This window comes from Symphodus melops (genome assembly GCF_947650265.1).
Source record: "Symphodus melops genome assembly, chromosome: 1".
NCBI classification, from domain to species: domain Eukaryota; kingdom Metazoa; phylum Chordata; class Actinopteri; order Labriformes; family Labridae; genus Symphodus; species Symphodus melops.
The window spans coordinates 29,787,476-29,815,309 of record NC_136691.1 but is presented as its reverse complement, the minus strand read 5'-3'; the positions used below and the strand labels follow the sequence as shown (position 1 = coordinate 29,815,309).

Sequence of the window (27,834 nt, the reverse complement as noted above, 5' to 3'; positions counted from 1 at the left end):
CTACACTGCAAAGAGTATGTCAGTAAATGCATGCAGCTGCACTCGCGCTCTCCCTGTGTGGAGGGACAGAGTGGAGAATGTGCGAAGCTGCTGTGAGTGAGCCGGTTAGAGAGAGTCAGGTGAAGTGTTTTACAGCAAGTTGTTGCTTGTTCTCTGCCTTGTTAGTGACGCGGTCACGGCCGACAGTGAAAACTCGCCAAATGTGGACAAAAGCAGCCCAAATTTTAATCACCAGCCCAATGTATTTTTTCCCCGCCTGACATAAACAAAAGCAACACTGCTGATGCTTTGAACAGTTAGGCTTCTCTCCCTTTTTATGAGGCCTGCCACTTACTCGGAGCGGAGGTGTATGGAAGTATATGGAATCTAAGTTGTTGCGTTTCCTTCCAGCCCTGCTAGTAAAACTGATGATAATTTAACATGTTTCTCTCTATATGAGCTTTTATTATTAATAATTTTTCACATTATGCGCAAAGCCCTCATTTTCTTTATGCGTCTGTCAAGCTAACGAGCAGAGGCACATTGTAAGCCTCCTGACAAACCGTGACACAGCACCCTCCTGTCAATCAGGCCAGCTACACGCCTAACTATGTATGGGTAACACATGTCGTTCATAAAATCAAAATAGAGCCATTAAAAAAAACAAATCCTGTACATTGTTTTATTGATGAGAATAACAAATCAGACTTATTTCATTTGTAGTGAATATTTATTTGATCTCATCTGAAATGTGAGGATATTCTAGGAACAGAGACGAGGACCTCGACGTTAAATCCTGTGGTTATTGACAGAATCTTAACCAGCCAGGGGGATCAGAAATGCTACTAATCCACCAAACAAACACGTGTGGAGGAAACTGTTTGGTTGCCTCCGTGCCATCAGAACACTCAGAGAACAATTTGCCTACAGGCAGCGTGTGAGCTTCGTGTATTTGCATTGCCAGTGTCCTGGGAGTGTTTGGGGGGATTATACATCAGAGTGAGCTTGGCTCTGATAGGCAATGCATGTGCTAATGTGTGTCTCTTGGCTTTGCCTGTAGGATTTGCTCTCCACATGGGTTGACATTTCCTCCAGGTTTCCACATGAACTCCATGAGACTGTCAACAGTTTTTCTGATCCTGTTAATACCTCAGTCAAGTGAAACATGAGGTCTATACTGTTTCCAGTCTTTCACATACTTTTCTTCTTCTGTTTTCTTTTTCCAGTTGTGACAGGCTTTGAAAAGATCTTGTAAATCAATTAGTCTTCATTTGTATAGTGCCATTTCACAACAAGTTCTCTCCACATCTCGAGATGCTTTACAAAAAGCAGGTAAAAGACCTTATGTCACAGTGGTCATTCAGGCAGGCCGTCCACTAAACTAGAGCTTTGGTTCTCTCCCCAAAACATGACGGGTTCAGGCCGGGTTGGGCTGTCATTTCTTGAAATCCCTTCGGGCTTCAATTGGATCAGGTTCGTAGAATAGACACTATGGGCCTGATTTACTAAGATCTCAATTAAAGAGTACTAAATTGCGTGCTTATTGCAAAAGTTTGCACGTTTGGCTTGTGGGCGTTTAGCGGGTGATTTACTAAGAACATTTGTGTGAATGACGTCAGGTGCAAACCTTGTGGAGGCGGTAGGATTTCTGTCAGGCTTTTGCGTGTTCTACTGGTTTACGTCACAGAGAGTTTGGACGGCTGCAGGCGCAAAATAGATATTAGTTAGAGGCAAATGAACGTCCAGTATTTTCAAGTAATAGCAGATAAATCTGAATATAACAAAAGGAAAAAGTGGCTTATAAGAAAACCTCGGTATTAAACACGGTCCTCTGTGGCACTGGTGTGCAGTGTGTGTGCCACTCGTGCCATCATTGTGCACCAGAAGCTGGTCAGCGCTGCGTCTGATCGGACATAAATCTCATGGCAAGAGTGTTACGGGACGTGTTGAGGCTCAAGCGCAGAACAGAGAGACACGGAGGACCGAAGTACAAAATAATAAATTTATTTACAAACACAAAATAAACACCACAACTGAGGACGCTCAACCCAAACAAACAGGCGAGGAATAACAAACTGACGAAAACAAAGAGCGACTAACAGCCGAAGAGAAACTAAAGCGTCGTGCTAACACGAGTTAAGCTCATGCTATAAACAAAGCGGAGGCAAAACAACGGACTCCAACGCGAGTCGAGTTGTAAGTCTAAAAAACTAACACTTAGCTGAGATTAACAAAAGGAGGGGGAAGCAAGGCTGGTGGTGTCTGAACTGCCGATGACCCGTCGTGACGAATCCAAGGTGTATGCAGAGTAGCTCCGTGCTGTGAGTGAAGACGGCAGAGTTGAAGAGCTCCGTGGCTGCAGGGAATCCAAACTGTACAGAAGAAACAGGGTTTTAGAAGTTGAACAGCTAAGCGTAGGAGCAAGGCATGTACAGCGGTCTAAGTACTGACTGTTACTGAACACGGTCCGGCACTGGACAGCAGGCTGGAGGCTCCTTAAATGCAAACTGCTGCAGCCACTAACTCCGCTCAGCTGTGTTTCATCCGCTGATCAGCAATTAGCCACACCTGATCGTCCTCGCACCACCAGCCGAGTGCACGCCCTCCTAAGAGCAAAGAGAGAGAGAAAAAGAGAAAGCGGGAGAGAGCTGCCACTAACCACTGGCAGAGGTGGAGGGCGTGACAAAGAGGTGCTGAAGTTGGGGGTACAAGCATGGTTCGCCCCCCGTTCAAGCGTCCCACAGCGCAGCAGCGGGGGGGGGGGCTGTAGAGTGAAGAGATGAGCACGCTCTGGAGAAGCGCTCCGGAACGCACCAGAGACGCGTAACCCGAGAAAAGGAAATGCCCAGTTTAAAATGTAATGTTGGCGAGAAGAGGGAAATAGGACGACATAATGTCAATGTTGAAATTCTTTAGAATGCAGACGCTGTGAATGTTCAGTTTAATCACAGCGTTTCTTTTAAACTATTATTGAAGCAAGATACAAAATAAATGCATAACATTCATTTAAACATGTTAACACGTCTTTTATTGAGCCTATGTCTCCTCCTAACTGCAGCCTGCAGTGCGTAACACTGGGGCTCTTGGATTAGCACTTTTCAAAGGTGTTAAATTCAGACACCGTCACTCAGTGATTTAGGCAGAAATGGGAAAACGGGGTGCAAAAAAAAAATACAGGGGGTGCAATTTTTTTTCAGTGTCACGCACGGCGGAGCAGAGGTCATGTGCTCCCTAACACACTGGTTTTGAAGAAAACTGAATAAGTATCTTAATGGTGCATTCTGTTCAATAAGATGCATTGTTACACATTTTAGTTTTCACATTTTAGTTTGACTTTTTTTTTTCATAATGTTGAGTTACTGTACAGCCCCTGCCCTGACACACCCCTTCATCATTTGACTGCAACTCACTTGGTTCATGTTGTCTAACCCCTTTGTTGGCCCACTACTTCTATCTGCACTTTCTTTAAAAAACCAACAACAAACAAATAAATTCATAATATTACTTATTAATATTATGTGTCATCCAGTAATAATAGATCCCTAGACCTTGATAAGTCAATCATCTGTAAGCATATTCGAATGTGGCGCTGACCCGAAAAGGTGGAGCTAAACCCTGCAGTCCGTTGATTGGTTGAAAAAATCGTCACTTCCTGTGTTACGTCGGTAAACAAAACTGCCGTGTTTAAAGCATTGAGTGTAACACAGCTGATTGTTTCCGTGTGTATTTGTCCTCGCCGCTCACAGCCTTCTCTGAAACAAAGCTGGATTGAGTTCTTGTAATAAAAGAGTCACATGTCAATGACAAAGTGGATGAACTGCTGGATGTCTCCAGCGTTGGTTTTGTTTATGTAGCGTTTTTCTCCTTTGTTGAATTTATTAGTTAGCGGTTAGCTGTTAGCAGTTAGATGCTATCATATGACGCTATTTACATAGCGGCTATCGTCATCCGGCTGACACGCCGTCTACCAAATAGGGCACGGGTGACTGCAGAAACGTAAACAGGATCGGGTTTAAGCTTTTCAGTACTGGTATTCGGCAAACATATTCTTTGCCAGAATTAGAATGTAGCCTAATCAGATATTTAGCGCACCGTATAGAAACCTGTGTAGTAAGCACGTCTATTAAATGTAGATATTTGCACGGCCTAGGTCAAGCCGTGCAATAATTTCAAGGCCGTGTTTTTTTTAAATAGGCCGTGCAAAAAGCGGTTTCGCGGCAGGCTACCTAAATCTATGCCGTCACAACCACCTCTGATTTCGCTCCTCTTGGTAAATCACATTGCGTGTACTAACTTAACTTCTTTACATTTTCTCCTCCCAGTATTTTGCACAGTGAGGCAGAAACGCCTCGTTTTGCATATTCATTAAGGCAAACATACTATTTGGACAATACGTGTTGTTTTGCTCATATGAAAGAATCCTCACTGCACGCTGTTAGTAAATCAGATAGCACATTTTTTGCTGGTGGTATCAAGTTTGCACACGTTTTAATACACGCAAACCTTTAGTAAATCAGGCCCATAGACTCAGTCAATAGAAACAGCGATAAAGAACAAGTAAATGTTATGATCCAGCAGGTGTCGCCTTTGAGCTCCAACATTAAACCAAAACACAGTTTAGCCACGCCTCCTCCATACTGAAGCTCTTTCTTGAATTTCCCTCGGGATCAATAAAGTATCTATCTATCTAAGCCTCCGCTCTCATGCAGAGACGCACCTCCTCTCTCTTTTGCTCGAGCGGCATTGTTGTGTTAGCATAATAATGTCAGCGTTCTTTAGTTAGCAAGTAGCTTCACATTGCACACAAATTAACAGAATGAGCGTCTTACATGACCTCAGGACTCAGAGACAAATTTAAACAGGACACGCTGGACCTCTGATGTATTTATGTGTAACATGTCACACATTCTGCCTTTAACTCTTTCCCCGCCAGAGAATTCTAGAATTGTTGCCAGCCAGCGCCAGCCTTTTTCACCCTTTTCACCAATCTTTCAAGACCCACAGAATATTTTCTTCTTTGAATATGTAAATAGCGAATACATCAAAAGAAAGATCAGAGCCTCTGCTTTCATATACAAAAAACAGTTTTATTCAAGCTTCATTCATTCTTTTTTTATCAGCACTTGAACATCGTCAATTTTCACAAAAAAACAACATTCCGGACAAAAAGCTGAGAAAACAGCACTTTTGTGAAACACACTTATTTTCAAGAAAAAAATGATTTTGAGTTTACATTTTGATTCTTCTTGCTTTCATTTCACAGTTATATTTTAAAATAAAGTTATATTATATAAAATAAGTTATATTTTAAAATAAATAAATAAAAAATGTTACATAAAATTACATTCTCTTTGAATAGTGTAGCATGACAACATTTACAATCGTGAGATAACTCACTAACTTTATACATTTTTCTTCTCATATACACTCAGAAACACTTTCTTTAAAGTCTTTTTTTTTTACAAACTTAAATATTGGTTATTTTAAATAAAACATTTGTTAAACAAAAACCTGAGAAAACTGCATCTTCAAAAGCAGAGCTAACTTCATATTTACATTTGTTTGCATTGCCAACAGCCATATGAAAACGAGAAATGAAGCAAAAAATAAAATTAGGCATTGTAATGTGCCTTTGAGTGGTACACTGTGTAACACTCCCCAAAATGTAAGGGGACACCACAACTTTTGCAGGTGTCGTCTCTTTCCGCAATCCCTTACGTGAACAAACCCTGCACCTTCTAGTTGGGTGCTGCTTTTTGGTTGTTGGCAGGATCGGAACAAGTGCATGAGTTGCAAAATTGTCCAGCATCCTTCTTCCTGGGTCACTGTTGTACGGTGCTCTGGGTGTTTTTTGAGGTGGAGAGTCAGCTCTTCCTTCCTCACTACTAGCATGTCTCAAAGGCTCTTGGTTCGTCCATGCTTTTACAACACTCTGGATAAACGAGAGCAGAGTGCTGAATTTGCCCTGTGGGTTTTTAGCTTTGTAAATGACAAAAGCATTGAAGATACTGATTTCGAGGAGATACGTTACAAATTTCTTCGTCCACTTGTGTGACTTCCTGACAAATGGGTAGTACACAATGTTTTGATCTAATTTGTCGACTCCATTCATTGAATTGTTGTACTCAACAATGCAGGCTGGCTTTTGCTTTTGAATTTTGTCTTTGTGACCTCTCTGCCAGACCTCTATGTTTTCCATGTTGTTGGGATGGAATGTAGACACCATTTTCACTATTTTTTTGTCCCGCCAAGCCAAAACCATTGCATTGTCACTGTGACGCATGATTTTTTCCCCAATCCTAAGGTCAGCATTTCCAACATCTCGAATAACTGGTGGTTCGCCTCTGTTTTTCCTAAGTGTACCACAGACGTGGGTTTTCAGATCAAGTAGGCGCTCACACAAGTCTACAGAATTGTAAAAGTTATCCATAAACAATCTGTAGCCATGACCTGCTAAACCTTCAAGAAGAGAGACAACTGTGTCTCCCAGGGATGCGCCTGCTCCACAATAGGGTTTCATGTTGTAACAGTACCCTGTGTCAGAATCGCAAAGGATGTAGGATTTGATCCCATATTTGACAGGTTTTTGGGGATTGTACACCTTGAACGCTCGCCGTCCACGCCACAGAAGCATACCCTCATCAATGCAAATGTTGGTGTTAGGTTGATACATTTCACTGAATTTAGATACGAGGTAATCTAAGACAGGGCGGACTTTGTACAACCTGTCAGTGCTATTTGCTGGCCTTGAGTCATTATCATTGAAGTGCAGAAACCTCCATATGATTTCAAACCGGTTGCGGGATATGACCTTGTTGAAGTAGGGGGTGGCCAAAATGTCATCTGTAGACCAGTACATTTCAAGGTCAGGCTTACGAATGATACCCGTTAAAAAAAACAGCCCCAAGAAGGTTTTCATTTCTGAAACTGTGACCGGTTTCCATGCATGAATTCTAGCATGTGCAGAAGCACCATTCTCAGCTTGAATACACTGATCTGCATACAAGTTGGTCTGATCAACAATGTTCTGTATCAGTTCATCAGACAAGAACAACTCAATAAAGTCAACCGGTTGTTCTGAATCAAGAGCAGCAGCATCATTTAGAGGTCCAGGATTCTCAGTGAAAGGAAAGTCTTTTGGTTGCCAGTTCATTTCTTTCCACATCAGATTACCTGGACCAGGACCTGCACCTGGCTGGTTTACAGACCCTCTTGCTTGGTCACCAGGTACTTGACCACCACGGCCATAAGATCCACAGGTCCGACCTCTGCCTCTTTGCTGTGTTCGACCTGTAAATAATTAGAATGACAATTTTTTTTTTATTCAACAGTGTGATGTGCACAAGAGAGGAACGTTATTTTTCGGCCTCTTCATATCATATCTTACCTCTTTCACCTTGGGTAGGTCTGTATAAAGGAGACCTGGGCCTTGAATCCCTGGACTCTGCATCTGGAAAATGACAGTAAAATGTCATACAAATATTCATTTGATAAATAGTTTGTGTAAAAAATAAAAGATAAATTATTTCTTCTTCATCTCCTCTAACAAATTAGTAGATGCTCTCATATAGTATCTTATAATCATACAATCCATAGATCCATTTTTAAAAAAAAAACATGTCATCAAATCTCACCTCTTGCACCTCGGGAATGTCTGGACCTTGGAGACCTGGATCTTGGGAACCTGGACTCTGTGTCTAGAAAATGACAGTAAAATGTCACAAACATTCATTTGGTAAATAGTGTACAAAATGAAAGATTCATTTGTTTTTCATCTCCTCTCACAAAATAGCAGACACTCTTGTCTTGTATCGTGTAATAATCGTCTTAGGAACTTACTATCAAACTAAATAAAACACCATGTTATCATAACTCACCTCTTCCACTTCCGGTGGGTCTGTAAGAAGGAGACCTGGACCTCGGAGACCTGGATCTTGGGAACCTGGACTCTGTGTCTAGAAAATGACAGTAAAATGTCATATAAACATTCATTTGGTAAATAGTTTGTGTACAAATTGAGATGCAAATTATTTCTTCTTCATCTCCTCTCACAAATTAGCAGATGCTCTTGTCGTGTAGTGTCTAATAATCATACAATCTAAATAACATACTATCAAATTAAATAAAACACCATGTTATTATAACTCACCTCTTGCACCTCCGGTGGGTCTGTAAGAAGGAGACCTGGACCTCGTAGACCTGGACCTCGTAGACCTGGACCTCGTAGACCTGGATCTTGGAAACCTGGACTCTGTGTCTCAACAGTAAAATGTCATATAATCAGTCATTTGGCAAACGGTTTGTGTACAAATAGAGATAAATTATTTCTTCTTCATCTCCTCTCACAAATTAGCAGATGCTCTTGTCGTGTAGTGTCTAATAATCATACAATCTAAATAACATACCATCAAACTAAATAAAACACCATGTTATTATAACTCACCTCTTCCACTTCCAGTGGGTCTGTAAGAAGGAGACCTGGACCTCGGAGACCTGGATCTTGGGAACCTGGACTCTGTGTTTAGAAAATGACAGTAAAATGTCATATAAACATTCAATTGGTAAATAGTTTGTACAGAATGAAAGATAAATGATTTATTTTTCATCTCCTCTCACAAATTAGCAGATGCTCTCGTCGTGTAGTGTCTAATAATCATGCAATCTAAATAACATACTGTCAAACTAAATAAAACACCCTTATCATAACTCACCTCTTGCACCTCGGGAATGTCTGTGTAAAGGAGACCTGGTTCTTGGAGACCTGGACTCTGTGTCTGGACAATAACAATAAAATGTCCTTCAAAAATTCGTTTGGTACATAGTTTATGTACAGAAATGAGAGATATGTTATTTCGACGTCACGTTATCTCATGAATTATCAGATGCGTATGCTATCAGGGTGAATCAAAAAATAACGTGATCATATCTTACCTCTTACACGTCCTGAAGGTCTGAATGTAGGGCCTGAATCCCTCCACTCACTGTCGCCACTGCTGTGAGGAACATGATGTCCATTGTTGTGTTGTGTAGGTCATTCCAGATGTGTTTGTTCACCACCTTATTTGCCTCTATGAAGGTTTATTCTCTGATGGGCCCACTGCCCAACAGAAATGTAGTTTTGCTTATGTAAATTATGTAATCTGAATTACAAATCAGTTTCACGAACGTCAAAAAATGAATTATCAGAGTCTGAATCGATAACTAACTCTAAAGCTTGGGCAGCCGAATATCTCCTTGCTGGCGCCGGCATGTTTGTACTATTCAAGAGCTTATCTTTTAGACGCGCGTCAAACTCATAGACTGATAGAACGCCACTGGCGCGAAAATAAGAACAAAGGAGATGGATTTCTTTTTTTTTACTTTCCCGCGGGTGGTCTTGTTTGTTTGTTTTTGACCCCACAGTCCTGTAACTTTTTCACAATGTCCGCCAGAGCGCCCCCTATCGTATTTCACTGAAAACACCAATTGACGGAAAATTCCGTCAATGGCGGGGAATGAGTTAAATACAAAAATACAAGAGTACATTAGCATACCACAGCAAACTGTGGTTTGCTAACTGTGGCAAAGAATGAAAGCAGAATAAAAACCCATCATCTGTCTTCATTAGAGTTCAGAAGCTTGATGCCTGAGGTATAAAATATGTTTTAAACCAATCGATAAATGTCTTTCAATTGCAAGTGACCAGGTCTGATCTGCATATTTGATTGACGTGCTCTGATTCACATTGGTTTCTATGGTAACAGGTTACATCCAGGAAAGAGAAGTGTCTATTTCTGATGAAAACAATTTTGTGGAGCAATCTGTCCGCTGGCTTGTTTTACTACTTCTACTGACCAAAGTCAACTTCCCACCTGCCAGATCTGTCGTTAATGTGGATGGGCTTCATCCAGTAGCAACTTTCCTACGGATCGTGTTGTACCCACATCCTCCTCGCTGCGTGTCTGATCGGAGCTGTGATAGCAGGGCCGTCATGAAACTCATCATCCAGACAAAGAATGCTCTGATTGATGCTCATGGTAAAGGGAACAAACAATCTCAAATAGACTGGTGTAGTTTTGAGTCCTAAAACCAGGAAGTGAGTTAGCATTTTAGCTCCATGGGTTCCTCACTCTAAAAGTCAATGTGGATTTTGAATGCGTTTGTGTTTAGACGCCTGAAATAAGGTCTGTGGTTAACACAAGCTGAAGAGATGTTGACGTTTTGTTAGACGAGATAAACTACGTTACCTAAGACCCCACTTGTGAATTTTAAAGTTTTTACTTGAACTTTAAATGGCGGTTGCTAACGAGTAGCTAACTGAAACTACAGTGGTTGTCACAGACATTACACGTCATCACGCCTAGAACGCTCTCCCTAATCCTCCTTACAGCCTCATGTCATGTTTTTCAGTGTTCTTGTAAATATTAGGTTAATAAACAACTTATTAAGCTAATGTTTAGCTATCTTGTCAAATCCAATGATTAGATCGATAAAGCATAACGGTCGTGACGTCATTACAAACTGACTGCGGTGTAGTTCGGTAGCGCATAACGTTAGCTTTTCACTTCTCTTGGCTGCATTAACTCTTCAAACGTCATATAAATGATGTTCATCTGTAAAGATTATCCCGCTAAACAAAGCAGCAACGCATCAGAAACGTGTGTTTGACACACTTATTTTCTGCAATGATCCAAAATCCAATTCAAAAATCCCATAGGCGAATTTCTGCGCCATTTTTTCGGGTTGGCCTACAAAAATACGTCATTACTACACCAGTCTATATAATAACACATGCAGTAAAAAGTACCGGCGCCGTGTCCTTCATGCAGCGGCCGGTCAACAAACTGTTGTCATTGGGACAGAGCTGATGTGCAAAAAGCAGCACACAAAACGCACATGCAAGCGCTTTACTGCCCGGAGAAAATGCTAGGTGGACAAAGGGCCAAAAGATAGTATCGATACAACACATTCAAATACATGAACCAATCAATCATGTCCCATACTTTGTATAAAACAAATAGCTGCTCTTTTACTTCATTATATATATATTAATTCACAACGTTAACACGGCACGTAATTAACACAATGATGAAAAGCTGGGCAATCAAGCAACACGTGCAGCAACAATCCGTGTTTAAACACATCTGTCACAATGCAAAATAAACAACCTTTTCTTATCACAACATGTCAATCACAGAATTTTGCAAAAAGTGTTCCGTTTGAAATGTCTGCTTCTCTTCTCCCCGTTCCTTTTCTTCTTCTGCTGAGTTTTATGGCATCCTTGGGTTTAGGGATGTAACGATTCACTGAGCTCCCGATACAATTTTTTCTGTTGAAAACACCTCTGCACCTCAACTATACAAACCTGCTTGTTTGTATGGTTTGGTCTTCACAGCTACCATGGTAACCCCTGATCTCCTCTGGTCTATGAAAGCAGAGGAGGCAGAGGCTCTGATGAAAAAAATCACAGATACCAGGCGAAATGACAACTTGTGTTTTTCTGTTACAGTACATTTAATTGAGAAGACAAGTTGAATCAATCACAGATTGACATCATAGATTCAATCATTTTATCAGATCAGAAAATTGATAAATTAAAAAAAAAAACACATTTGCTGGCTTTTATTTTTTAAATAGGTAGCTCCCAGAGCCCCCCTGCCTCCCCTCTGAACCCCCACCTAGATATAACATACTACTGTTTAAACTTAAATCTATTAAAGATTAATAAAAGATTATTCCACAAAACATAACAACTCCTGCCTGCAGTGTTTCAAACTCAGCGCTGTTTCACAGTCTGAGTGGAGACGCTCACAGACTGACGCGACTGTGAGAGGACGTTGCTATCGTTACGTTAGCTGCGTTGCTATCGTTACGTTAGCTGCAGACACGGAGAGAGTGAACGGAGAAGAGTCGACCGTTTGACCGGATCACGTGTTTGGTCGGAAGAGATCACGGATCAACTGTGTGCTGATGCACTAAAAGTTAAAAAAAGGGGTGAGGGTAGGCGCGTGTGTGTGTGTTAGTGCAGAAGTGTGTGTTGGTGTGTCAGCGTGTAGCAGAGAGAGGAGCAGGTAGCTGCAGCTACATAAAACGCGCTGCTAAAAAGCATTTCCCCGACACGTAGCAGATAGCTCCCCTACAGTGTTTCCCCTGTATGCATTTAGCAGCGGCCGTGCGCTGCTCCTGTGATATGACCGCCACTGTTGATTTATTTTTTTTTTTATTGAGAAAGAATAGTAAATGAAAGGAGAGGGAAACGAAAGGACAGAGCTTTGTGCTAAGGGATCAAATGTGACCACAACTGTTGACTTTTTTTTTTTTAATCTAAGAGATGAACGGGGGAAACAAGAGAGGAGAAATAATTTAGTAGTATTTTGCGCTACAGACGCTTGATATCAAGACAGTGAACTCACCTCTGAGTGACAAACTGTGCACTGACATGTGGCTCTTTGTTTCAAAAACTCAATCCAGCTTTGTTTCACTGAAGGAAAATACAGACCAATAAACAATCGATTGTATTTAAACACGGCAGGATTGTGTTTGTCTTTAAATGCCGCTGACCAATCAACGGACTGGAAGGTTTAGCTCCACCTTTTAGGGTCGGATCGATATACTTGGCACCCCAACAGAGGGGTCCCAAAAAGTAGGGCGGTTGAGTCATTCCTAGCGTTTGGTGACATTTGAGTCCCCATGACATATTATGGTGTATTTTGTTTAAAACTGGGTCAATACTCTTTTTGAAACGTTTTTCTTCAAGTATAAATCTTACTCTACCATAGAAAAAAAGATATATCCTCAGAATTGATTGTTTTAAATTAAATGTTCTCATGTTAGTGAAGGGCAGGTTAAAATGCCATGTCCCCAGTCATGTTTAAGCAACTAAAATTGCATAAATATGGCATAAATATAAAAAAAATTGAGATTCCTTTTAGTTAGTTAGTTAGTTTTTGTCATTTATATAATTTTAAAGCATAAAATCATTAAAAGACATTGTGTCCCTGAATTGACTGTCCACCCTGTTACTCTGGTTAGAGTCCCTTTGGACGCGCCCCCTAAATGTTCCCATGGTAACAGAACTCTTAGGCTATGCTCTCAAGAAGTGATACATTTTTGGAGGGAAACATCAACAAGAAGCCCAGTGAGTATCACTCTTTTATCAACCTTTTTTTCAATGTTTTAGAATTGTTTATAGATGTGGTAAAGCATAACATGTCCACTCTGTTACCCTTATATTTAGTGGAAAACAGTATTTTTTTGTGGTATTGAAAATATTGCTGATAAATATGTACAAAATAGTCCTTAATGGTCATTTTGTATTAGGTTGTTTTCCTTCATAGGGGTAGAAATGGCTAGGTTTAGGATAAAATGTCCCCCCTGTTACCGTCCACCCTGTTACTGTTATGATCAGTAACAGGGTGGACACGGTGAATGAATTTGTGTTTACAGTATGTTTTGACATTTGTTATAAGTGTATTATGTATTATCTATTATAATCATTATTTTAAAATCAATTATTTAAATCAGTATACATGTATTTGTTAGAAAAATGGCACCAATGTCTGCTGCGGAAAAGCAGCAGCGTTACAGGGCACGTCGTGATGCAGACCCTGTGAAAAGGTTAAATTACCTCAAAACAGAGAGGGAGAAATGGAGAAGGGACAGGGAGCAAGGAAGGAAAAAGAAAATATGAGAACAAATGCCTTATCAAGGAGCCACTACCTCTGAATAAGAGGTCTTTCCAGCTTGAGAAGAAACTATGGAGTTTCTTAGAAAAAGAATCTTGGGATCTGGTTAGGAAAATAGTTAGCGTTTCCTCAAACATCTGTTGGTTAGTAACAGTAATTTTTTTTCCTATGTTGTTTAATGGGTAGGGAGTAAATATGAAGTTTGAGGTGGAAAGGTTCCTGTTTTGGTCAGGCGGTGGGGTAGATGAATTGTATTTCTTTAATAATAGGAACTTATTTGGTAATTTTGTTTATTTGTTAAGATCCCCAGCAGCTTCTGTGTTAAACAGTAGCTACTCTTCCTGGGGTCTCCATATTTTCATTGACAATATTTCATTAAATGGTGCATGCGTGTGTGTGTGTCCACCCTGTTACCCATGTGTTTTTGGGATATTAATAAAATAAAATACAACAATATGATGTTTATCTTTGTGGTTATTTGCAGGGAATAAATTGGTGAAATACAATCAATTAAAACATTTTTCAAATTCCATCAAACTTCCTTTTATTTCTAAAAGACTTATGTAAGAATTACGTTTTACGTCAAGCTATAACAGCTTTTTCAAGATAAAGCTTGTTCAAGAAGTAAAATGTTACAATGCTTTTCCAGTGTAAAGAAAGGGACATTTGAGCTTTAAGAAAATGTAATTAAGAATATGACTGGGTTTTCAAAACAATACGTAATAGAGATGATAATGTCTGGTAACAGGGTGGACATTTGACCTCTGTCACACGGAAAGAATCTATCTAAAATTAATAGATTATAATATCCTGAGCTGGACTAATATCATTTTCTGATAGTTTATAAAGCCCTCCTTCAGATCAAATGTTGAAATCATGAACATTTTGACATTTTTTTATGAAAAGGTATCGAGCTGAAATGGCACCGAATAGCAGGAAAGACAACTTTGTCTTTAGTCTCTGGAAATACCACAAAATGTGAGCAATACCGAGACGAACCGAACTGAACCGCTTGGTGGAAACACGGCATTAGTGGTTCTTTTTATCTATTCTATTTATTGATTATTTCTGTTGGTGTTCTGGTCTCTGTAACTTTGACTGATCAACTTGTTTTTATCAATTGTACCATTAGAACCTGCGCACTTTATGTACCTCAGCACCCATGTACCATGCCTTCTCACTTTGTGTTTCATGTATTGCTGTATTAAGGGACTCTCCCTGCAACCAAATTTACCTACAGGTACAAATGAAGTTACCTGAACCTGCCATTCATAAATAAAATAGGGTCAACCATTGTTCAAATGTCAAAGCATTAAGATGATCAATGTGTAAGAATCCTGTCTTATTTCCTGTGCAGAGTCTGTGTAACAACGATGGAGCTACCTGACAACATGGCGGAGGAGGGGATGGAGACCGAGGGGTCGGCCACCACAGCTGCCTTCGTAAACACCAGCTCAGGTGGCGCCACAAATTCCACCAACATGACCTTTTTCCCCTATTATCCGCACTCTTTGTACGTCGCCGCCAGCTACATTGTGGCCTACTTTTTCATCTTCCTGCTGTGCATGGTGGGCAACATCCTGGTGTGTCTAATAGTGCTAGAAAACCGTCACATGCGCACGGTCACCAACCTCTTCATCTTCAACCTGGCAATCAGCGACCTGCTGGTGGGCATCTTCTGCATCCCTACAACACTGGTGGATAACCTGATCACAGGTAGGCACCCGAATGACTGTCACTGTGTGGGAAGAAGACATTTCAATAAGTGACACAAACGGGTCATTTTCATGGTGAGTTGAGTAAAATAGTGCATGATTGGGCTTAAAAGTCTCAGATTTACATTCTCCACTCTCTTTGTTGAACAAGCGCAATGTTTGCGTTCTCATTAGCGAATAGCTGGCTCTGTCTGTGCAGTCACCTTGTTAACATGAATTTATTTGCTGCATATCGGGGTTAGTTACCGACGATTTGCATTCATTAAGCTGTTGCTAGGTGTTTACGATGCCATGCAGAAGATAAGGAGGCCTCGTCTTGTGCCTCATCGTCTTATCGTTGAAATTGTTTTGGCTCTTTGCAGCTTAATTATTTAATCGCAGCATGTTTCTGTCAAAGCTTTTCTTTTGAACTTGTGGCTTGTGCAGATGAAAACAACTCTCAGGTGTCATTCAACATGTCTCTCTCTACTTTTAAAGCAGCAGTAGGACTATTCTTAAGATGTGCTTCTTTGTATGTCAGAGAAGCACACGGTGCTGCCAGCTTATACACATTTCCACCATTAAAGTAACTTTCCTCTGTTCAGTTCATCCATTGACATCCTTACACTATATCAAGAGATTGAAGACTGTAACCATAACAACCAACTCGTGAATATAGTCATTTGGATTTGTCACAAAAAAAGGCAAAGGTACAAAACGGTGTACATCATTTTCTTTTGGTGCCCAAGAACTACCCGTCCCACACTGCATTGCGAATGATACCTCCTATTTTTTTTTTTTTTAAGATTTGTTTTTGGCCTTTTTGCCTTTATTGATAGAGGACAGTGGATAGAGTCGGAAAGGGGGAGAGAGTGGGGAGAGACATGCGGGAAGGTGGCCACAGGCCGGACGCGAGCCCGGGCCGCCCGCGCCGCCCGCGCGAGGAGCGAGGCCTCGCAACATGGTACGCGCGCTGTCGCTGCCGCTGAGCTATCGGCGCCCCCGATACCTCCTATTTTTAAGTGAAACTTTAGTCATTGTTGTTGTGTTTGTTCTGTTAGTACAAGTGTTGTAGTGTTGTGTTTTTTGTGTTAACTATACAGTATAAACTATATCATGGAGTGCTCTGTCATTTCAGTCACAACACATCTCACTGACTGCTCCCTCCTCTTTCTTTTATAGGTTGTGATAATATAAGGTTTATATATATATATATATATATATATATTTATATATACGAAGGTTTTTCTCCCAAAATGCATCTATCTCTTTCAAAATATTCCCATTTTCTTGATGTCCTGCTATTTCCATCACAACACTCCTTATCTGGGCACACAAGCCCCCCTGGATCTTTAAGGCTCACCCAGAAACAGAAGGTGGACTGGCTCGTTTCCTGGCCTTTGTGGTCTGAGCATTGATTTTCTAAGAACATGGTCCAGCTGCGACGGGATAGAAGCACACAATCTATCCCAGATGGCCACCGTTGGAGTTCAATAACACAGTATTACTAATTGGCATCTCTTTAACTGCCATTTTACTTCAAAAAATAAACCTGTCAGTTTTCTCCTCAGAGATCACAGAAATGACGATTTACACTCCTGTGAGAACCGCTCCAACCTTTGAGCCAGATGGTTTGGCACACTGGTCAGAAAATGGCTTTTGTGCTTCAACACGACATTACAGATGTGGTAAACATCAGCAATACAGAATCCCGCAGCTCAAGTGAACAACAACAGGCTCTTCATTCACACTGAGCCGGAGGCTGAAAGAGCTCAGATGCACATAAAAGAGCGTTAAATCAATAAACTGCAGTAAAATAATAATCATAGCAAACAAATCTAATACAATGTAAAAACCAGCAAAAGGTATGAAAGAAGTATGTGATGTATTACTCCAGTCGTCCCGTATCGACCGCCATATGGAAGGAGATTGAACAATTAGAGGTTCGACCTCTAACCTCGAAGGATTTCTACAGATTAGTTGACACGCTTATTACAACAAAGTCCTTAAGACACTGCACACCATGAATGTCACTGCTCCTCCTTTTAACAAGCAACATCAGTGTTGGCTTCCAAACTGAGACAACAACCAAAAACATTTCTCATCCACATTTAGAAATCAAACTCTCAACCACAGCCTGGTGGTTTAACTAACACGGGAATCATGGAAAGATTCTCCCTGCCACCGGCAGGTCCTTAGGTCCTTTTGGAGGGGGGCAGTAGATCAAGTCCCTATGAAGACTAAATCTGGAAAGTTGTCTGGTAGCTGGAGAGGTGCAAAACCAATCCCGAGAGATATGTGGGAGGACACGTGTGAAAGCAGCACCATGCTAGGGATAGATCTCATGCATGTGTAGTGATATTCTGCGCCCTCGTTTACGACCTTCCTGACAGGATCTCCCAGTTGATGTCCTGAAAGCATTGTATTTTGGCCCTGAACCATTAAGCGCTTTATAAACCATCAGCAGGATTTTAAAGTCTAATCTCTGACAGACTGGCAGCCAGTGTAAAGACCTCAGAACTGGACTGATGTGATCCAGGTTCTTGGTTTTGGTGAGGACTCTAGCAGCAGCGTTCTGGATCAGCTGCAGTTGTCTGACTGATGTCTTAGGCAGACCTGTAAAGACACTGTTACAGTAATCAAGACGACTGAAGATAAAAGCATGGACGTGTGTTTCCAGGCCTACTGGGACACAAGTCCTCTAATTCTTGAAATCTTCTTCAGGCTGATTTTGTAATTGTCTTGGAGGGACCAGGTCAGAGTGTCTGTTATCTTAGTGCTGCTTACTCTCTCCACTGCTGTGCCGTCGATGAGGAGTGGTGTGTGGCTGGACTGGCGCCTCCTGAACTCGACGATCTCCTTGGTTTTTCTTGACGTTCTAGACCAGGTTGTTGGTTCTGCACCAGTCAACCAGTGCAGAGACTTGTATACCTTGCCACATTTGCTCTGGCTGTTTTTAGTGCCACCATGTGGCCAGATTTATAAGCATCGTTCCGAGCTTTCAGCATTGCACACACCTCACTGGTCGTCCAGTTGGTTTCTCGTGGGCCCGTGTGGAGATGTCCTTGATCACACCAACACCCTCCATGCACTTCTGAATGTATGTGGACACAGACTCGACATACCAGCTGCCTTGAACATGTCCCAGTCCGTGCATTCAAAGCTCCCTCAGTCCCTCACCTGCTTTACTGTGGAGTGTCTCCTGCTCAGCAGGGGTTTGAATGCAGCATCACAGAGAGATGGTCTGAGGAAGGTGGGGGGGCGGGGTGCAACCTTGAATGCCTTGCCACGATGAAAACTCCCTCTGGATGTGTAGCTGAAGACATTCAGTGCTCGTCTGGTGTTTGCACTGGGAGGAACGTACACTGTTGTGAAGATCATAACAGGGGATTAATTAAAGAGCATGCATTTCATAGTCAGTACTTCTACATCAGGATAGCATTAACACGACACTATCTCACCCATGGTGCACCAGTTGTTGTTGGTGTATATGCAAACACTGCCGCCTCGGGATTTACCATTAAGAGATCTGCTCCGATCCAACGGATATCAGCAACTGCCTCATCTGGAAGGGATGGTTTCCAGGAAGGAAGCGGCGTTCTGTGTGGCTTAGCTTCTATATTGGTTGCAACTCTGCATCCCCCTTTTCTACTTCAGGTCACAACGCTTACGTCTCCTCCGATGGCACACACCGCTGGTACGAGGCTCCTCTGCTTGTCAGCCTGACCAAGTTAAATCAAGTCAAACAAGATGATGAATGAAAGCAGATCATTTTCTTGGGAATCAAAATGATGAGAAACAAAGAAGAGTCAAACAAGACGCAATATCCCTCAACAAAACGAAAACTTAGAACTGAACTCAACTCGTCTCGTCACTGCAGAACGGGAGGGAACAAGCTCCAAAACATATGAAAACATAGAGAAGATACTTATGTTACCCTTTATATATGATGATTATACCGAGTCTAAATATGTGTTTAAAGTATGTGCCTTAGAAAATACTGAGGTGGGAGGAAGATGCTCAGTGTAAATCTAGGAACTAGAAGTAATGTAGATCGTATAAAAACGTTCATAATATCAAACTGTCACCTCACAAACATAAATTAAATGGACATTTATTTGATGCACAAACTAAAGTCTTTTATTTTGATGAACCTAAAAGTCTCTTGATTGTTTTTGTGGCTTCTTGAAGGTCTCAGCGTGACTTTCCTTCCTTGTTAAGATGTTTGTTAACAGACAAACAGTAAGGTCCTTTACCTGCTTTTGTAAAGTGTCTCGAGATAACGCCTGTTATGAATTGACGCTATATAAATAAAGATTGATTGATTGATTGATTTGTGTTGACGTTTTCTGACCTGCTTACTGTCAGCTCATGCGCTCATCTCAAATAACTAAAAGGTCTGTTGGTTGTTTATTTGGAGGCGAAATGTCAAAGAACTAAGTTGTAACTCTCAGTTTAATGCACCCACGAGAGTCACAGGAGACGTCCGTGCCGATCTGAAGGATCGGTGGATAACTGAGAGGAGTCTGAGTTTGTCCGCTTCACACCCAGCGAGATCAGCGAGGGCGCGCTGTGCCTCCGACTCCGGGACGTAAACGCCGACCAGAATGAACTCACAGGAAGAAAACAAAGGTTTACAATTCATGAAAAAAATGGAACTAAGTCTGGTGGAGTTGTAGCCCTTGTGTTCATAAGCTCTTCTCTGATGAAAGAGCGCCGTGTATCTTCACATGACTCACTGAGTCATCGCACAAAAACAGACCACCAACACGCACACACACCTCCACACACAGCGCCATCTCGATGTGTAAGTATTATGAGTCCTTCTTAAAGAAGCAGTAAATAAGATGTAGTCATGCAACAAATATTGTTTTACAAATGATGGGAAAAAAACATCCTCACATCCAGTCGGAGCAGCAGAACACGTTTTGTGTGTGGCATCTCAGCGCCGACCTTTTCACTCCTCGCAGTCGTTATTAACATGCAGACCATCAGGAAGTGAAGGGATTACATGCCTGATCCTTCAGTTGTCCCCTGCAGCTGGATGCTGAGGTGAAGGCAAATTAATTAAGTCAAAAATTAATGTTTTCAATCTCAGGAGTAATTTGTAGATTAGATTTCTTATGTTTACTTATTTATTTATTTTTTTTGTCTTAATGCGACGCCAGTGGCCTCCTTTGATTTCTCCTTTGATCAGGGTCTAAAATGAAACATGACGTTATCATGACGTTATTTTATACATTAAACATGCTACACACACACATGAAGAGAGGTCAGAGTGAGGGGCCTGAGCTGGTGGGGGGGAGGGGGGGGGTCTGTTCCTTGCTCAGGGGCGCATCAGTAGTCTTCAGGAAGTGAACCAGAATCCGCACCAGGCCATGAACCAGCGACTCTCTGGTTCACAATCAAGCCCTGACAGACTGACTGAGCTGCTGAATAACGCAGGATGACCCTTTTTCGAGATGAGTCATCAGACGTCTGTGGGAAGCGGATCAGTTTCCCATTATGTTCACTCACATGGAAGAAAGACTCCATCAGATCCATCAAACATACATTATCACGCTGCAGTCACCCATGGAGATGTGTTACACTGCGCCTCTCTTTCATCCACATTACATTTTGTTTTCTGTGACTATATTCTTGTAGGTTCATTTGGGAGGAAGTGTACATTTTTATATTTTATTTATCTTACATACTTTATTGATCCCAGAGGGGGAAATTCTGCTTCTCACACACACATGCACAAACAGGACCTGTGGACACGCATTAATGGAGAGATGTCAGAGTGCGACGGCTGCCACAGCTGAAAGCACCCCCCGAGCTGGTGGCACCAAACGGTGCCTTGCTCAAGGACACTTCGGCAGTGCTTGAGAAGTGGTCCAGCTACAAGACCATCCTTAGGCAACTGAGCTAACTAAGTCCTTTTGAATAAATAGATTTTCATCTTCTTTTGGTTCCATCCACTGTGCAGGAATGACCGCATCAGGACTTGAACCAGCGACCAGTCTGGTTCCCAACCCAAGTCCCAACGGGCTAGGGTTGTCATGATACTAGAATTTTAAACTCGATATCTAAACTCAGAAAAAAAACAACTAAAAAAAAAAGACAAAAAAATGAAGAAGCATAATTTCCTTTTATAAAGTTGAGAATAGAAAGTATGAACAGTATAGAGGCGAACATGTTTTAAGAAAGTATTATGTCGCACAACATTTGACAACAAAAGCTATTACACTTATGAGAAAGTATGAACATTTAGCATCACCTGGAAACAATAGCTGCTGGTTGACTTTTCTCAGCTTCATTCTGGGACTTAGAAACATAAAATAATTGTATTGTCCTTTAATTAAACATAGTCTCTTACAGACGGCCAGGACTGTTAACGTTTGCTCCCACATTAACACTGGTCATTTTATTATTCATCAGCTAGCTTAATACGGGACAGCTAGCGTGGCTATTGGCTAAGAGTTAAACATTTAACGTGTGCCGCTGGCTGGGTTCACGTTTAAGATAGCTGTATAAGTGTCATGGTTTGGTTTTGTTTCTGTATTTAATCTTGTTTTAGTTTTCATTATTTCCCTCGTGTTCTGTGTATGTATGATTCCTAGTGTGGTTTACTTTAGTCCTTAGTGTGTTTCTCTGTATCCTTGGGTTCTTATATGTTGTCTGTAGGCTTGTTTTCCTGTTACTTGTGTTTTCAGGTTCTTAGTTTGGTGTTTAATGTTTCCAAGTCTTGTTTTAAGTGTTTCCTGTTTTATTTTGTAATATCTTGTTTTAGTTCATGTCTTTTCATTGTCAGGTTTTACTTTTTACTTGTCCTCAGTGTTCTGGTCTTGTGTTCTTTGTTCCTTGAGTTTCCCGCCTTTGTGATTGCCCTGATGTTCCTCACCTGTCTCGTTAGTCTCATCTGTGTCTGATTACCCCATGTCCATTTAGTCTGTGTTTGCCTCAGTCCTTTGTCGGTTCGTTGTCTTTGTCTTGAGTAGTTGTTGCCTGTTGTTTGTTTCCTGCCTTTCTGGATTTAGTTTTAAGCAAGTTTTTGTTTTGTGTTTTTGCCTTTTAATTTTGAGTTTGCTTTTTGTTAAATAAATCTTTATTTTCTGCACTTGGGTCCTCCTCCCTGTATTCTGCCTGCTACTACGTGACAATAATATTCAAATGTTGCTGAAACGGGAACTTCATGGACCTCTGGAAATTCCTCATAGAGACCGAGTGTTGGTCTTTCAGACGCTTTGCCAACTTTGATGTGCTACCGGACTTTTTAGCCACCACTGTGAAGCATTGCTTGCATACGGAGCTGTCGAAATCCATTGCTTCGGCGTTTGCTTGATATGCAAAATACGACTTAAAAGCCCCGCCTACCTTCTCTGGTCCAATCAAATCCAGAGCATTCAGGAGCAGAATCTAAAGTTAGAAGGAGGACATACTGGCTGCTGCATTGTTGTCAGAGAAGCTTCAACACAGCACGTTTCCTTCATTCATTTCACTCACTACACATCTTAATCATTAACGCTTTAATTATAATGTCAGGCTCATGTGTTTTCTTCTCGTTGTGGCTCCTGCACAAACGAAAGTCTATAATAGATCAGCAGGTCGGCCGTGCTCTGCGACTGTCGTAATGACGGCTCATGCTGAGGTATCGAGTACAGCCCTCTTTCAATACATGAGATTAGTTATAAAAGGAGGTTTCACTTGAGGGTCAGTGTTCATTGATTTCTCTGCTTCTCACTGTGCTATTCGATTTCTTCAACCCCATCATGTCGTGCTGTAGCTCTTTGTGGTTGCCAGCGGGGAATGAATGGGGGAGGGGCTACGTATGTTTGAAGCCTTTATCGTCGTTTCCACATAATGCAACTGCTGAAAATATCTAGAAGACTCCAGGAGGACTGCATCTGAAATCCTCCTGAAACATGCACCTCACAGGAGGGGACTATCCCTCTCAGATGGATCACAAGCTGAACTAGTAAAAAGTTGAATTTAAAATGTGGAAGCTGAATTAAACCAGCTAGAAACAGAAGCGGTTAATCCCACGGGCGCCGTGTCCTGAGCGTTAACACCGTCTTTCAGCGAGTAGCGAGCATTCGTCCTTGGAAGAAGTGCAGCACCCAGCCTCTTTTTTTTCCGATCTCTGCACCATTTCTGCTCTGAGCACTCGAGCTGAAAATCAGAAAGAAACACCGTTAATGTTACCGCTGATCTTTTCTAAATGTGTGATAGTCCCCCGTACTTTACCAGCTACGGACGTGTCTTTCGCCCACATCCTCTTCGCTCCATGTCTGATCGGGAAGTAACCCGTCTCAAATAAAAAACATGCACTATAAAGTAACGAAACAGTGTCCATCATACAGAGGTCAACAGACTGTTGTCATGGAGACGTGAGAGAGCTGCAGCACTATTCTTCTCTCATATTCTCAATATTATATATATAATATGTTAATTTAAAAAAACTAAATAATTCAGACCTATGTTTCAATTCATGAGGCACTACAGTTGAGGTCAACAGGTTTCATGCTGTTGTCCCGCTGAGGTCGAGCGGCGTGTTTGAGCGACACTCTGTTTGTCTTTTTCAACAGGTTGGCCCTTTTCCAACACGATGTGCAAGCTGAGCGGCTTCGTGCAGGGCGTGTCCGTCTCTGCTTCCGTCTTCACTCTGGTGGCGATCGCTGTCGAAAGGTGAGTTGCTCTGTGGCGTGATAGTTAATGCTCTTTATCATCTATAAGTGAGGAAGCAGCCGAGTCATGGACAAGTTGACCCGATGAAGCTGAAACACGTCGGCCTGTTTTAGTCATATTTCATATAGTCAAACTTTTTGACTTTTCACTTTTCATGCACGTTGATAGTCGCTGAAGCTGTGCCAGAATATCTACCATCAGTTTGATCTGTCGCTTGTTTGTTTGTAAATAAACAAATATTCAACCAACCGTTAAACCTCCTGTTCACAACGTCCCTGTGAAGCATGGCGGTGGAAGCAGCACGCCATGCCACATACTCTCTTTTATGATGACGCCACAACACATGCTCATTTTGGCGCTGCAAACATTCAGGCTTTGTTCAGACAGCTGATGAACTGACTGACTGTCCACATTACTAACTGCAAGTGACCAGATCTGATCTGCCCGTCCGTATTGATGCGGTATTGACCGTGGTCACAGGTTAAACCCAGGGGCCAGTTGTTCTAATCTAAAAGTTCCCCTAAGAAACTCCCAAGAATGCACTCACTCTTCAGTTATTTACTCTTCATCATTTTTCATCTCACTCGTTTTTTTTTTCTTTAATCCCCCCATGGGGCTGACATGGCCTGTTGTGTGTGTGTGTGGGACATTTGATGTATATATTGCTATTTGTTACATGCTGAGTGATGTATACTTTTATATATGTTGTTTTGTTACCTGCAGATGTAAATTAGCTTCAGGCTAACTCTGGTGCAATGAATCAGATGGTCTCATTTATGTTTTTTTTATTGCACATTGTCCCTCACAAATAAAGTTGAAAATTGAAATTGAAAAATTCAAAGGTAAACTGATTGAATTTTTGTTATCGCATTGGATCAAATCTTGAAAATAGGTTTTTCAAAAATCCAATTCTAGTTTTAATCTGGATGAAACCTTCAGTTTGTGTTGTTCAAAACTTGTCAGTAGCATTTGGATAACTCTGGATTACCCTTATCCCAACAGGGGGTAGGATTTAAAAGGTGGGAAGAAAATGTAGTAAAACTTTAAAATTGGTCAAATAATTTAATTTATTTATTTATTTATATTCTACACTTGACTTTGAAGCAGAGGAACAAATCAAGCTAAACAAACTGCAGCAAACCAAAGCAAAAGTTCAGATCTGCCTCCTAAAAGCAGGACGTGGAAAGACATTTTCAAAATATGTATTTGTTGATGTGTATTTGTTTTTGTTTTTCACATGAGGGGTCATAAAGGAAATTATGAATAGAAGTGTATGTTTGTGTAATTTTCGTGTTAATTATAAAGTGACCCTATGTTGGCTCTTCTACCTGTTCTTTACATAGCTGGTTGATCCAGTCCAGTGTTGCTTTTCACATCCGGCATGAAAGGAAGACGGATTACCTGATCCCGATTACCAAATCCGGGTCATGTTGATCCAGATTATTGTTTCTGACTCAAAGTATCTTGTTTTGCTCCATGTTTGTTTTTATTCTTGCTGTTTTCTTCCATTGACTGAAGCGTTGACCAGTTTGTGGAACGCATCTTGAATTAACTTCCGGCTTGCCAGATCTCCGTCGATGGTGTTGCATTGCGAGTGAAGCAGAAGACGCATTGAAGCGACCGAGACGTTCAGATTGAATCAGATCTTTAGGAGTCCAATTTGAATCACCTCTGTATGTGGTTTCAATCCGATTTGGAAAAATTAGATCTCATGTGGCTTTTTGCGTTCAGGCTGGCAAAAACAAACTCTGGATGTGCTAAATCAGGTTTGGAGGTTCAATGTGAGCAAGGTTGAAGCTGCAGCATTTAATGCTGCTCCTTCTGCGTGTCACACGTACAGCTGCACAAGGTTTTTAATCTGTAGACATTATTTGTATTTTTATGCCAAAACAACAGGACTGGTTGTTCTTTTCTTTCTCTTCCAGGTTTGGCTGTATTGTTTACCCTCTAAAACCCAAGCCAACTGTGCTTGTTGCCAAGGCGACCATCATTCTGATCTGGATGCTGGCGGTGGTGATCATGTGTCCTGCGGCGGTGGCGCTGACCGTGGAGAAAATTCCTTTTCACTTCTTGGTGCACAACGATGACTTCAACCTCACGTATCCTCTGTACACCTGCTATGAAAACTTTTCCTACCCTCAGATGACAAAGGTCTACACAGCGGTTCTGTTCGCTCACATCTACCTCGTGCCCCTCAGCCTCATCACTCTGATGTACGGGAGGATCGGCGTCAAACTGTGGTCCTCTGTGGTGGCCAACAGAGAGCCGCAGCTGGCCAACGCCACGGTGCAGGTGGCGGGGAGGAGAGGAGGTCAGCAAAGAATATCCAAGAAAAAGATCAAGGTGATAAAGATGCTCATCCTGGTGGCTTTACTGTTCATGCTCTCCTGGTTACCACTCTGGACCCTCATGATGATGACGGACTATGCAGGTTTGAACAGGGACCAGCTCGACCTTCTGTCCAGCTACATCTTCCCCTTTGCCCACTGGCTGGCTTTTGCCAACTCCAGCGTCAACCCCATCATCTATGGATACTACAACGAGAACTTTAAGAGGGGCTTCCAGGCTATGTGCCGGTCCAGGCCCATCGGCTGCCTCCTGCAGTGCCACCTGTGGAGAAAGATGGCACGGTGGGGCAGGAAGGACAGGTCCGTCGGTGCACAGTGTGGACCTACTGACTTCAGAGAGGCAATCGGCAATCACAACCAACTTGTGTTAGGGCTGAGAAATCGAGTCTATAACGACAACAACTTGTGTGACAGGGCTGAACCGAACAGGGGCGGCATGGCGCGATGTGTGGTGGTCCATTCAGAGAGAAGTGTTTCAGAGCGAGGTTTAGAAATGGCACCGAGTCGTAAGAAAAGCAGTACGGGAGAGGAGATGCAGGGCGTACGGTCAGGAGGGGCGTTTGAGGCCTGGGATAACTGAGGGATCACGGTGTGACCAGAATGAAGCCAAACCAGGCTGTAGGTTCTTGTTTAATTCCAAAAAAGAAAGGACTGTTCATCCTGTGTTGAATATCGGTGAAACAGAATTGGTTCAAAGTAGCACAAAGACAAGATGTGTATGTTAAATTTAAATGACGACAAAATGTTTAAAAAGAAAACAGGACCAGCATCCATCATTTAAATCAAGATTAGACTGGAAAAAAAACCATTCTAGTTCATGGTCGGGCTCACAGCAGACTATTCATCTCAGGGGTGAAAACAGACGGAATGAATTGAGATCACTCTGAGTTATTTCAATTGTTTCCTGTTCATCTTTTACTCATCTCTCTTCAGCACACTCTAATGAGCTGTCTCTCATCAGAGACTGGCCCCAGGTAAAACAAAAGAATCTACCTCTTCAACACTGCTGATGTAAGAAGTCGCTTTAAATGTGCGCTATGTAGTTTTGGTAGAAAAATGAAAAAAGACAGTGAAACACAACTAAGCAACAACAATGAGGAACAAAGGAACTAAACAAGAGTCAATAATGACAGTAAATCATTGTCAGTAAAGATTCTGACAATCTGAAGAACTCTCTGTATGCAGGAGAAAGAAACCAACATAGTGTGGCTCTGATCGCCTCCCAAAGCCTTCAGAGGAGAGGTACCATCAGTGTTATCGGTGCTTAAAAACCCAGCATCCATGTTGGTATGGGGGTGCTTTAGTCCTCATGGCATGGGGAACCTGCACTTACACTTACACTTATCATGCTGAGCAGATTATGTGTTCTGGACGCATCACAGTACATGTTCTCACTTTAGTTATGATTGTTTCGTACGGGGCCCGAGCACGATGACTCCCCGCTCCCCTCTAACCTGCTGATCTGCGTTTGCAGTCTGA

The 27,834-nt window shown here is 41.8% G+C and overlaps 2 protein-coding genes across 4 annotated transcripts in view; one reads left to right on the top strand and one right to left on the bottom strand.

Moving 5' to 3' along the window:
* Positions 1-27,199, top strand: part of npffr1l2 (neuropeptide FF receptor 1 like 2) — an 83,052-nt gene extending 55,853 nt beyond the window's left edge. For 2 of the 3 annotated variants that reach the window (XM_079364076.1, XM_079364075.1), the window contains 3 exons: positions 15,001-15,359; positions 23,908-24,007; positions 25,933-27,199. In XM_079364076.1, coding sequence (XP_079220202.1) covers positions 15,017-15,359; positions 23,908-24,007; positions 25,933-26,935 — 1,446 coding nt within the window. In that variant the 5' untranslated portion in view covers positions 15,001-15,016 and the 3' untranslated portion in view covers positions 26,936-27,199. Of the gene's footprint in view, positions 1-14,728; positions 14,884-15,000; positions 15,360-23,907; positions 24,008-25,932 lie in introns of those variants that run through there. The other variant, XM_079364074.1, reaches the window with a different exon arrangement.
* On the bottom strand, positions 4,755-8,705 carry LOC306833547 (piggyBac transposable element-derived protein 4-like; the record flags this gene model as incomplete). The annotated part of the gene is made up of 8 exons (XM_079358864.1): positions 8,691-8,705; positions 8,209-8,236; positions 8,129-8,178; positions 7,857-7,934; positions 7,614-7,676; positions 7,367-7,429; positions 5,663-7,269; positions 4,755-4,769 (listed from the first exon to the last, which is right to left on the bottom strand). The coding sequence occupies exons 7-8, from the start codon at positions 7,142-7,144 to the stop codon at positions 4,755-4,757; spliced, it is 1,497 nt and encodes a 498-aa protein (XP_079214990.1). The 5' UTR covers positions 7,145-7,269; positions 7,367-7,429; positions 7,614-7,676; positions 7,857-7,934; positions 8,129-8,178; positions 8,209-8,236; positions 8,691-8,705.
* Positions 27,200-27,834: the final 635 nt, after the last annotated feature.